Consider the following 13,537-nt stretch of genomic DNA (forward strand, 5'->3'; position numbering starts at 1 on the left):
AGGCATATTTATGTAGTTTGTTGTAGAATATATGAAAACATGGAAAAAATTTAAGTTTTGCTTAAAATCTTGCTCATATTTTTGGCCTTAGAAATTGATACTTATTAGAAAATTGCTATATTATACTTTCATGAAACAGTATTTGTATGCAGCAGTTGATTTTTACCTGTTTACCCATGACAGAAGTGAATTCACCTTGACTGAGTAGTTAACTTCAGAAAATATTGTGACTCTGGATGGGTATTATATTTGGTTAGGTTTGTTTGTTTGTTTTTTAGTTTAACTATTTCTAATACTTTTTTACTTGCTGAAGGGAACAGTTGTGAGCTCAGCAGTGATGTATGTGGTTAGCAAGAACTTATTAGTTGGTGTATCTCAAATGGCTCTATGACACACTTATTTCTAGAGAAGAACATACCCTGTGCTCCCTGAGAAAAGCCTAAAAGGAAATGGCTGTCATAAATCAATAACTGAACATTCAATCTTGATAATATAATCTTGAGAATTCAAATTTCATTTGAATAAGTAGGTCAGGTACAATGAAATGTGAAAAACAGCATTTAATTATCATACATTTCACTCTCTGCTTCTGTAAAGTTCAGATAAAATATTCGCTTTTTTTTTTTTTCCTTAAACAGTGCTGTGAAGTAGTTTTGATACCATTTAGACTATTAGGAGCTGGTAGATAGGCCTAATTTTCTTTTAAGTAACCAGTTACATAACGTCTTTAATGACACAAGGTAAAAGTCACCTGCTTGCTTAGCTTCTGATCAGTAAGCAGACAGTGGCCAATGTAGCAAAAGTCTTACAAAAGCAACTATTTTAACAATGTAGCTATGTATAATAAGAGATGTGTTTTGAGCTAGTTTCAGATGGAAGGTTTCTTTGCATCTGTCTCATATTTTCAGATTTTTGAAAGGACTTAGCATGTCCTGAAACTATTTAATTTCATTATGACCATATTTAAGCATTATGATTTGTTGGTTTGAGTGATAATAATAAGAGGAAAAAGGAAAAAAAAAGTTCTCGAACATTTTCTCTCTCTCTTAAAGGCCACAAAACAAAAGCCAAGGTTCAGTGGTTTACTTTTGAATGCCTTAGTCTTTACTGCATGCAATTCTAGCATTATGCACCACACAACTTGATGAAATTCAGTAAACTCTTTTGTAAGTTCCTGATGCGTGTACCTTAGCTTAAAACTCTTTTCTGCTAAATCTTGATCATATAAAGTGATACTGCTTCCTTGGTAGAAAGTTTTAAAATAAAATATCTTTTAAGGTGATTACTAAGTTAGGAATATTCAAAAATTTATCTTTTTTTTCTCTGAATTGTCCAAGAAAAGAACTGTATTTGTAAGTTGTCAAATTTGATCAGTGCAGTCCTCTAGAGGTGAATGACTCATGTGGCAAAAGATGTTCAATTAAGTAATAAATGCTAAAGGTTCTGTAGGTTAAATTGTGAAATAATCCATATCTGCTCACCCTGTTATTGATTTGGGTGACTGAATGACATTATGAGCAGAATGTAGTTAAAAACAAAATCTGTTAATATACAAGATTTTTTGAATCCGAAGCTGTTCTACCAGTATTAGTTTCAGAAGAAGGAAACAGACTGGAACAGTCTCTCATGTGACTAAAATTACAAGTGGAAAATCAAGTGGCTGAATTAGTGATGGTATTCCCTGTTGAATTTAATAATATTACTTTTATTAGATTCCATTTTTATTCAGCTCATGAGTGTGCAGAGTTGTCAATTCCAATTACATTACTTTGTCACATTTAAATATACAGGCTTTTTGTAATCATCCCTTAAGTAAATAAAATCTCTCAGTACATTTTGTAAAATATGTAAAAAGTATATTTTTAATAGAATGCTTTAATTATTCTGTTTTGTCACTGTATTAATTGAACAGTGAACAAAGAAAAAACAGTAGCTTTTCAGCAATGTTAATTTTAGCCTCTTGTCTTCTTGAGGTACAGATTGTATCTACATTTTATGTTTATTTATCAAGATAAACCAGATATTTTATGATAAAGCAAACATTGAGTATCCTAGATCTCCTTAATATACTGTTTCTGTATATTTTGATCAAAGCTATCATATTTAAAGATAAATGATCATAGGAAAGCAGAGATCTGTTGTAGTCACCAGACTCTTATTTATTTGTGCTGTGGTCATATACCTTCTTAGAAAAATCTGCGTAGTCAAATCTGTTCCTTTTGTTGCTCTTCTCCTTTCATGAGGAACTGCTATATAGCCATTGGTCTAAAATTGTGCATCCGGTCCATTGTAGGAAATATGATTATGAGACTATGAGTTTAATAGATGGTGACTTAGGATAAGAGTATAAGTCTGAATAGCTTGCGATTTTGGATAAGCTGCTTCCATGCCTGGTAGTTATTTTTCCTTCTGTTTTCTGACATTCAGGTAACTGGTTTTGAAAAAAAAACCCACTTAAGTTCCTTACATAGACAGTTATGTATTCATGCTTACACGCAGTACTTAGTAGAAAGGCACATATGACGTAAAATAGTACACGTGAGGAAGAAATAGAATTTTATCTTGGTCAAGCTCTGGAACATGACTTTTTAAAAATCATATTCTAAGTATGTTTTTGTTACTGCATTTTAAATGTAAAACTTTATTGTAAGGAATATTGTATGATGCTGCCCGGTTATATTATTATTACATTCCCCAGCCACCATAGGCAAGCAGGATTGAGAAACTGCGGGTTTTTCAAACCATTATTGCAGTGGAAGAAAGAACCAAAATTAGTATGTAGACTGCAGTGTTTGATCACAGAACCTCAGAAAGCTGAATGTTTGTGGAAATGTTGAAGGACATTCAAAAGAAATTTCTACTGTCATTTTAGGCAGAGTGGAAGGCGATTGGAGAGTAGGACTACATTGGGTAAAATGTCAAGATGGTTGTTCAAGATAAGACTTTGCTTTGAAAAATAATATCAATTGATATTTTAAATGCTTAATGGTCTGCTAATTTTTTGTGGTGGAAAGTAATTTATATTTAATTTTTTTATTTCTGAAACATAAACTTTATTGGAAAAAAAGTATGAATTCCTGAAACTATTTTTAGTTTTTGGAAGAGGAAGCTTGAAAGGAAAAAATGAACTAACTCTACAGATTGTAGCATAAGGACTAAATATAAAGCTTGTATGTAGTAGTTTCTTCAGAATGAAAACTTAATTCTCAAATACGTGCCTGATCTATTCATCTAAACTGGTGTACAGTGTGCTAATAGCCAGGAAGCTCTAAACCTCCCAGAGCAAAGGAGAGCTTCTAGTTTGATCTTCTCAGTGTTGCTAAGCCAGCATGGTCACGCTTCACTGCTGTTGGTTTCTTTTGTATGTTTTGCACATACAGCTTTATAACATACAAAAGTAGATCTTTGAAGTGATACTTAAATATTTGAGGTATGGGTAGTCCATGTTTCTGTGTACAGTAGAATTCCATCACAAAATATGAGATATGCTGCAAAGTAATATAATCAGTTGGTTAAACTGCGTTGGATGCCTATGAAGTACACTTTCATTAGGCAAGTGTAGGCTTTTTATAGTAGTCGTAGTTTTATGTCAAATTGATAAGCCTTTACTCTGCCAGTCTTCCTAACACCCTCCCCACCTTCCCCAATGCCCCAAAACATATCTCGCTAGTGCATTGGTACCTCTTCCAATTTTGGGTAGAGCTACTAAATTCTAAGGAAATACTGGTGTTTGATAATTTCCCTGGTTTTGTCAAAATTGCAAATCATTTGTGTTGCTGAAACCTGATGTAAGCAGAAGTTTTGCAAACAGTATACAGCTAGATGATTTGCTTCTATCATGAGATAGAAGCATGGGTTTATTTACTTTTACCATGTTAATATTTTTTCAAGGAATACAGAGGAGGAGGCATGCCAAGAGTGTTTTGTACTTGTTTCTGCTTAGAGGGATTCATTGCCTTTTCTTTAACTACTGTTAAATTTTAACGTGACTGCTGTCTGGGGATTTCACTTGGTTCCCCTGTCAGGATGGGGATAGGGAATAAGATTTTGATATCTCTGTTCATATAGATAAAATGGTTGCTTTGCCAAAGGGATTCTGTCATAAATACTATATATGTACTATTAATTCTTTCACTTGACAGGAACGGTGAAAATTTCTTTGAAATGAGTGGAAACCAGTTTATGGACAAAAGATGGCTGCTTTTTCATGTTCTCCAATGATTAAAAAATGCTGTCCTAGCTGTTCTGTGGGAGGAAAAAATACACAGGACAGCAGTGCTCATTTCTGTAGTACAGGCAATTGGTTATAAAGTTAGTGATGTCTCTCTAGCAGCTCTGTTTGGTTTATGATAATTTATAACAATCTAGTAAATGCATTGTATGTTTTATAAAATTAATGAAATCTTAGCAATCGTTCTCCTTACAACACACTGTGAAATTTTGGGCTCTGGGAAAGAGTGCGATTTTGATGTGCAAACTGGTGAAATCGTTCTGTGCAAGTGAATTACTTGGAATGATAGTGAGCTTAGCCCTTCTGCATCTTTTCAGTTCTGTCTTGGTGACTAAAAGTCCATGTGCAGTTGTCTTGCAATACTTGAAATTATCTTTCAGAATAGCAGACTATCTTGCTATAAAACCATGGTTTGTGGTGGGACCAACTACTGTTTAACTGTAACAGAAAAGTGGGATTTTTCTGTGCACAAAGTCTAAAGCTTTATAAGAAATGTCTGGCTCTTAATTTCAGTAAATGGCATGACACACTACATCCATTTCGAGCTTTTGACATACTAAACTGGTTTTGTTTAGTGGATGATTTGCCATGGTGAGCAATGGACTCAGGTGACTTGATGAGGAAAATAAAACTTCCCCCTTTTGCAAAACATTCTACCAGTAAATTTACTTGTGGAGAAAGTTTGCATTACAGTACCTCAAGCTTCTTCCTCCAATGTTTCTTTGTTCCCATTTCTTTGTTGATATATGTCTTTTTTTTTAAACTTTGTTGCTCAGAATGTCTTTAATGCTAGCCAAGGAGTAAGGGATTTGGACTTTTTTTCATGGACTTCCAAAGCTTTACCCCCTAAGGTGAGTTAAATGACAGGAATAGTCACATTGTATCTCATGTTTTCAGATTGTACCTTATGACTCAACTTTACACTAAATATTCTTTGAAGTCTGTTTTACTTTGAATTATTTTTACAGGAAATAGATTTGCATAGAATGCTGTATCTCTGTCTCTTCCTTTAGGATGAGAAAAAAATACCAGGGCAGATTACTGAACTTTCATTAATTCATAAGTAGCACTCTCCTTTTTTAACGAACCAAATCAGAAATTCAGAGAGATAGCCTAGTAACATAATAAAGGCTTTCATTCTCTTTTTTATGTAGAACATGCTAGTAAATTTTTCTCTGTTGTTGGAGGGTACACATTAAGTCACAGCTTCTAATAAGATGATATTTGTATGAGTAAAGCCACAAATGTTTAATAAATACTCAGCCCATTCTTAATCTTTTTTAAAATTACACAATTATAGGAACAAGTTATGTTATATGTACAGTTAAGCCATTTAAATTATCTACAGAAGTGCTTTTCTAAATCTCTTTGCAGCCCTGTAGTGATTTTGAGATTGTTATTTTGGGGGGAAAAAAACAGTGGAAAACCAAGTTTTTAAATCTCTAAACCAATATGTACAATGCTGAGTGTCATCTTCATTACAAAGTTCATATGAAAAAATATCAAACTACCTTATTATTATATCAAGATCTAGACAATGTTTAAACAGTGTTTAAAACATACAGGGTTTTTTTCCCTTGAACCAGTTTGCCTCAGCTTGCATTAACTTGCTTTGAAAGTTATGTATTTACAGAACAGATTCATTTTTGTATAAAGGCTTCTTGGAAAGACTGCTGTATGAGTCTGGAGATAGTGCATGGACTTCCGTACGAAAAACCTGAAAATATGATAATTAAAGAGATCAGAAGAAATTGCATTAATTAAAAAGGAAATAATATAAACAGAAGTTTGGTTTAAAACTGATAAAAGACAGTATTCTTTTACATAGCAGGAAGTGAACTCCTGGAAGGTGTTGTTACAAGAGATTGTGAAGGCAGAAAGTATCAGCACATTCAGAAGAAATTTACAGAAATCAGATTCAGAAATAAACGCTAAGGAAAATAGGGTATACCCTCTAACATCCACAATAAAAAGATTTTAAATGCTGTAGGTATAAAAGGGACAGACCACTAATAAAATCTTGTATGCTAAAGAGTGTCTCCTGTTGCCATTGCTGAACACACAATACTGGACTAGGTGAACCACTGGCTTCATCCTGTAGGGCATTACTTAGTTCTTAACTTTCAGATGTTCTTTTAAAAGCACCTATGACTTGCATTATAAGCATAATAGAGCTCGCTCCTGCTTTTCACTTGCTTTCTTCTGATATAAATGTGTGTTACGTTACTTCCATCCCTTATATTTTTCTGTACAATAGCCTTTTTATTAAGCTATGGCTGGCTGAAAAATCAATGCTAATATGTCTCTTCTTTTAGTAACTACCAATTTTTCTTGGTAGGAAACTCAAATTTTTTTTTCCATTTCAGATTTAGGTAAATATTTCATCTGTAATTGGTACCAGGTGGAATAAATTTGCAGGCCATTTTTATTGTCATAGTGAAAATAATAAATATGCACTAATATTTACATGTGCATTTAAGAATCTATGGTGTTGCTGTTCTCTTTGTCATAATTTTACCTTTAAATTAACAATGTATTCTAAATGTGAAATCAAAAAAGAAGCATATCATTAGAAGGGGATAATATTAAAATTCCTTTTACAGAGCCCCAGACTTTTTCACAAAATTTTGCAAATACAGCAGGAGGAATGAGCGTGTATCCTGATAAATGTCAGTATGAAACAAGGTTTAGTGAAAGTGGTTAGAGTAAATAATTTGTCTGGAATGGTAGATATGAGATATTCCTTTATATAAATGGTTACATTTATACCACTTTTGTTTCAAGAGTAATATGGTGACTTTTCAATTAATACGCAGTTCACTAGTAGTTGTTTATCATTGCACACTAAAATTAGCAATGTAACTAATATCTCTTTGCTTTGAAATTTAGCTATTGTAGTCTTGAAATAATTCTTTATCTAAAGAGTTCAAAGGTATTATTAATAGGTTTTATTCTGTTCTGTTTTGTTTTGCCTTTTTTTTTAATTTCCCAGGAATCTAGGTCTAATACTGATGATTTTTTCAAAGACCTAAATTCACACTGCCCACAGGAAGCAGTGATGCAAGAACAAGATATGCCATTCCTTCGAGGTGGACCTGGAGTGTACAAGGTAGTGAAGACTGGTCCGTCAGGTCACAACATCAGAAGCTGCCCTAACCTTAGAGGTATCCCAATTGGAATGTTAGTTCTGGGAAACAAAGTCAAGGCAGTGGGCGAGGTATGGATCCTTGTAGCTTCAGTTCATGTCTTCATAGATACCAGTATATAACAGTAGTAAACGCAACAAAAGAATCTGCCCCTGTACAGGTTTGCTTTTCCAACCCTCATGATAAATACTAACCTTTGAACTTGGTTTACAATATAAATACTAATGCAATTATCTCTTTTGCCTCTTAGATGTGTGCATTGATTGGAATAATGTTAAAATTGTACTGCAGTTACATGTGCTTGCTTATATATTTCTTTTACAGTATTCCTTATAAAATTATGCTGCTTGTTCTACTTTTTTTGTCATATTCTTTGGAAGAATTTTGTTTCACTGAAAAAATGTTTTTCTAGGACTTAACCAATTAACAAATTATTCTGTTTCTCTGTATTGATTGTATTTGTGTGTTCGGTTGCTGAACTGTTGTTACTATTCCCAGTTGTCCAGCTGTGATGTTTTATGGTTAAGAAGGGCTTAAGGATGAAGTGTGTCATGCTATTTCCTAAATATAATGTTAGGAACAAAATTAGTACTCATACAAACTTTTCATATATAACTTGGTATTATAATTCTACTGTTGCAGCCACCAACAAAAAGGCATATTTTGGTGAATATTTCCTTCAAGTTTTTATTAAGGCTTGTTTGGATGTTCTAAAGTTGTGGTATTGGTGTTTTGCTTCTTCTGAACATAAACAGGTTGGAACATAACAGGATTTTTGGAAATACTCCTAACTGTAAATGTGCCGTAAATAGTTTTGGTACTTCAGTCTGCCTCAGCCTGTGGCCTTAATTTAAGAAACTTTTTTTTTTACATTTGCATTGTAATATAAAGATTGGAGTGAGTGTGTTTTTCAGATACTATAATAAGTTGCTGAGTCATGCTACTGAATTATCTGAAAAGTCAATAAATTGTGCTTTTGTATATGTGTGCATCAGGTGACTAATTCAGAAGGTACATGGGTGCAAATGGATAAGAACAGCATGGTAGAGTTCTGTGAAAGTGATGAAGGCGAGGCATGGTCATTAGCTAGAGACAGAGGTGGAAACCAGTACCTCCGACATGAAGATGGCAAGTTTTTGTTTTGTTTTGTTTTTTAAATTAACTTAGGTAAAAATAAGCAATCTAAGCAGGACAAATAAATAAAGAAGGAACTGAGTTTTAAACAGGTATAACATTAATTTACACTTTTTCGTTTGAGTTATTTTATACAGTTGGACTTCAAAGTTGTTTATAAACATTCTTTAAATGTTTTTTAAAAGTACATTTAAAAATATTTCCCCATGCTTTCTTCTGTACCAGTTATGGTTCATAATTTTAACCATCCTTCTTTTAGCTGGGGGGCCATTTTTAAATAAGTAATTGTGCATCTTTATTAGCTTTCTTTGGTCTACTTTGTGTCTCTGTGAAAAACAGAGCAGAATGAATTATTTATGTACCTTTTGATTTTGTTAAGTTTGTTATGTCTGTCATGCAGCACCCTGTTTAAAACCTGTTCACATTTTTTTAACACTGTATTTAAAATTAACGTCAAATTAGTTAATTCTAGTTAGCAAAGTATGATTGCATTCTCTTAAAATGCAGAATTTCTGTCCTGATAATTCATGTTCAGACTGGGTAAGACCTAGAAATAATAAAAGAAAACATAAACAAAATGTTAGTACACAAAGATTTTTATTGCTCCCACACCCCTGAATCATCTTTCTAGTTGATCTCCCTCCAAACAGGCTATCATTACTGATCTAAAATATCTTTTTTTTCACCCTGAATGCTTCATATGAATACCTTGAGGTATTCTGAAACCATTATTTCCTTAACAGATAGTCCCAGTCCCTCTGGATGTGTTCTCCTGTGCAAGATTATGGGCTACTTATGTTCTCTTAAAAGATGAGACAGGGAGTGATCTGTCAGTATTTATACTTCCAGAGGAGATCATCTATCCAACCTCCCTGTCAGTGCAGATTCAGCTAGATCAGGTTGCTCAGGTCCTTGTTTAGTCAACTTCTAACTACCTCCAGCCTCTCTGGACAACCTGTACCAGTATTTGGCTCACCTTCATGGTGAAAAATTTTCCTAATACCTAATCACGGTTTCCCATGCTGCAACTTTTGTTTATTGTCTCTTGTCCTATCACTCTGAACCTGACATGAGTCTGGCTTCATCTTCCCTGAATCCTTCAATTAGGTAGTTGAAGGGAGCAATAAGATCTCACCTTAGTTTTCTCTTTTTAAGATTGAACAAACCCAGATGTCTCAGCCTCTCTCCTTAGATGTTGTGTGCTCTACTGCCCTGACTGTCTGGGTGGCCTCCACTGAACTCATTTCAGTCTGTCTTCTGATGGGGAGCCTGAAACTGGACACAGCACCCCAGCTGTCCAGGGTGTCCCTCCTGCCTTTCCAATCTCTAGTAAAAATTACTATGGATCTTCATTAGGATTATTTTCTTACAGGTATTATCGGAGAGAAACATTTAAGGTTCTTCCATTGATAAAACTTTGGTAGAGTTCCCTAGAGGCTGGTTTGTTTCAACTCACTTGAAGAGTTACTTTCTTCAAGCCGCCTTTTTTTTTCTTCAACATATATTTCTCTGTTTTGTGAATAAATATGGACATTTTCAATTTATAATCTTCCCACTCTGTTTATGGGATCTAATGCATCTGTTTTCCAAAAGACGTCTTCATGAAAAACTTCTACCTCAGAAGTTATATTCTGCTTATGTTTTTAGGTAGTACTTATTGTACTCTTATTTGTTCATTGTAACAGACTCTTTGCCCTTTTCTGGTTTTAACATTTTGTGCTGAAAGTTATTTTACATCTAGATACTCTGATAATTATCATCATGTTACCATATTAAAACAAAGTAATTCCTTGCTAATGCTTAAGTATTTGTTGTAGGCTGTTGCTGCTTTACTTTAAGGTATAAAACATTCTGCAAAGAAAGGGAATAACTAAGAGTTTTTCATAAAATGTATAAATTGGGGGGGGGGGGGAGTGTTTACTTCATACTTAGCACAGTATCTTTTTCAAAGTCATAGATTCTCTATTTTCAGTTATGTCTGATAATGTCAAGTTCTGAGGTGCTCTAAGTGCCCAAGTAGATACTAGAAACTAAGTATTTGTGAATTGGAACACTACCTTACTTTGAAAGCACACGTATTCAATAATAGGGTTGTTAATGTCATCATTTTCTATCCTAATATGAGGCTGTTTGTTTTTCCAGTAGAAGATCATTTCTCTGCAGTTAATAAATTAAGCAGTGTGCAAAAATTTCCGTTCAAGAGTACTTATTCTGAGGAATAGATATAACCTACATTCAAGTCACTTGACAGTATTTTGTGTATTTTAAGTAGTCTTTTCCAGCTTCAGTAATTTATCAATCATTTCATCTTTTCTATAATTTCTCAAGGTATATCTGTGCTTTAAGAAAGAATTCCCAAATTTGGAAGAATTTAAACAAGACCCCTGTTTGAAGGTCTATCTTCAGATTCTTGATACTTATGTACTGTTACTGAAGGATGTCTTAAGCACATCGTTGTTCTCACAGAAAAACAGAAATGCAAGCTCCGGGCTTTGAGGACAAAACTCTGTAGTAGGATTTTTACAATCCAGTGCGTAGGGATACCATCTTAGAAACTTTCTGATGCAAGTCCTATGCCTCAGCATGCCTGGGGTTATTCTTTTCTAGATGAGTCTGTGCTTTTATAAGTAGGATGAAGATAGACGTCTCTTGTGCATCTAGCTAAAGCAGTTTAAGTAGTTATCAGTGCAATTACTGAGATACTTCAAACTATTCTATGTTGTTAGTCCCATCTCAGTACCAAGTAAAACTAATGCTCTTAAGCCACATCTGAAAATTATTTAAACTAATTGTTTTTCTTTGCCATGAAATGCATTAGGAATACTCTTTGTGATCAGTTTCAATGCTTTTGCTGGAGGGAAATAATTAGGATTTGGAGGAGCTCCAACTAGATTTGCAACTGTCTATATTTTTATCCATATATAATACCACCTTTCAGATTGCTTTTGTATTTTCATTGTTCAATAAAATTATAATGAAATTCTCAGAAACAAGTAGGATTTCTGTCAGAGACAAAGCGAAAGTCGTACTGAATGCCAAAGTCTGTAGGCAGGTATCCAGATGCTTAGCTGAAACACTACAGCAAGATCTCGAGTTGCCTCTAATTGAGAAAATTCTAGATCCTTTCTTTTTTAAGCTGAGTTTAAATTTCCAACCTTCTCTGTGATTATTTTTTTTTTAAATTTGAATATGTGTGTTATGTAAAAGTTTGTACCCTGAAATGCAGTTTTGGCCTGAAATGCAATTTTCTAAAAATAGCTCTTAGAAGAGTTAAGATTTTTTTTTAATTGAATACATATTAATTTTAGTACGTTTACAAGAGAAAAAGCTCAAGTTGCCAACCTGAGCTTTTAACCTCCACTTAGGAGATTTCTTGTGAATTTTTTCTTAGAGATCATCACTTGGAATGATATTTCTGATCACATTAAGTCAGTAATGTCTCCCTAAATCTAAATAGTCAAGTGGATTCTATCTCTCATTTATCTTGGCTCTTCTGTTTTTATGGATATTCTGAAAGACCCCAGGCTGGTTTTGGTTGGAGGTTTTTTTAGTATTGTACAGAAAGCAAAACTGTAGTACTCAGTAACAGATATGGATAAATCTGTCAGGGGAAAAAAATGTCTTCTGTCCTGTGAACTCTTAAGGGGTAGCCAGGATTAAAAGTTTATTGCCTCTGAGTTTGCCACTCTGAAAACTATCCTTTCTCCACCCTGCTTTCTCAAATGAATTTAACAATTGCTGTCCAAAGAATAACCATTGAACGGTGTGATGTTACTGAAACACAGTGTTAAGCCTGTTCCTAAGAGGCAGATAGCAGCAACTCAGTCAAACGTAAAAACAGTCCGCATGGTATTATGTCCTCCATCTCTATATTTTTAGAGCATGAGCTCTAAAGAAGACATGTGCTGTTCTTTTTGAAGATAATTGAGTAGAGTGGAAGAGGGCTATCTGTGGAAAAAAAAAAATCGCTCCTTTGCCTTGTGACTCATCTTTCCAATGTAAATCAGTTACTAAGAAGGTCTAATTCTGAAGGAATGTGTTTTTTTTACAGAGCAAGTCCTTCTAGATCAAAATGTTCAGACTCCTCCCCCAAGTCCTTTTTCAATACAAGCTTTCAGTAAGGGGACAAGCTGTAGTAATGGACAAGGGTTTGATTATGGCCTTGGAAATAACAAAGGTATGTTTTTACACTCACATTTTTAAAAATGATGTTTTTCTTAGGTTTGCTTTTATTTTTATTACTCATTTCCTACTCTTTTAGGCACCATCAGATGTCCTCCAAAAGACATAAGCAGTAGTGCAATGAATTGCAAGGTGTTTTACAAAACATGTAGTTAATGTTGTAACTGCTTTTTTCTCTGCTTTAAATTTCACTCAGCTCTAAAGTTGAGGCTTTCTGTAGGCACAAAACTATAATGCAGAAGTGAAAAATACATCCTTGTAAAACAAGATATGAAAATTACAGGATTTAGAAAACATGTTTTAAAATGATCAGAAATATTGTAAACACTTCTCACCCATCTTGACATTTTTTTAAGTGCCTTTAATGGGATGACAAGATAAAAGATACCATTTGAGATTTAAGTTGTAAAACTGAAGTTACCTTTCAATCATGTAGATACCAGTTACAAATGCTGGGAAATAAATAAAACCTTGTTAATTTTTCTGACATAAAATAATTGTTTCTTTTAACCATGGTTTATTTTGTTGGCAAGATGTTACTATATATAAGCCATCACAATAAACTCAAACTGCATGCCTTCTGTTCATTCATTGATTAGATCTAGAAGATTCAATAGTACAGAAGGGGCAGATGTCCTTGAGAAATATTACTGAAACACAGAGCTTTGTTATTCTACTCTTAAATCACTGTACTCTGTCCATGCCACTACAAATGTGGGCCTAAGGTGTGCTATGTGTTTTTAACACCAGCATGTATTCTTAGCGGTCACTTAAATGAAACAACTTGATTTAAGACCTGTTTTAAAGGAGAAGAGGTAAGGGAAAAAATTATCCTTACATGTTC

The 13,537-nt window shown here is 33.8% G+C and overlaps 1 protein-coding gene across 17 annotated transcripts in view; it reads left to right on the plus strand.

Annotated features, from left to right (window-relative positions):
• Window positions 1-13,537, plus strand: part of MYCBP2 (MYC binding protein 2) — a 201,252-nt gene that overhangs the window by 135,265 nt on the left and 52,450 nt on the right. For 11 of the 17 annotated variants that reach the window (XM_069802496.1, XM_069802497.1, XM_069802498.1 and 8 more), the window contains 4 exons: window positions 5,008-5,082; window positions 7,224-7,448; window positions 8,373-8,505; window positions 12,563-12,688. In XM_069802496.1, coding sequence (XP_069658597.1) covers window positions 5,008-5,082; window positions 7,224-7,448; window positions 8,373-8,505; window positions 12,563-12,688 — 559 coding nt within the window. The remainder of the gene's footprint in view (window positions 1-5,007; window positions 5,083-7,223; window positions 7,449-8,372; window positions 8,506-12,562; window positions 12,689-13,537) is intronic. The other 6 variants (XM_069802499.1, XM_069802508.1, XM_069802509.1 and 3 more) reach the window with 2 other exon arrangements.

The sequence above is a fragment of the Haliaeetus albicilla genome, chromosome 15 (genome assembly GCF_947461875.1).
Source record: "Haliaeetus albicilla chromosome 15, bHalAlb1.1, whole genome shotgun sequence".
NCBI lineage: Eukaryota > Metazoa > Chordata > Aves > Accipitriformes > Accipitridae > Haliaeetus > Haliaeetus albicilla.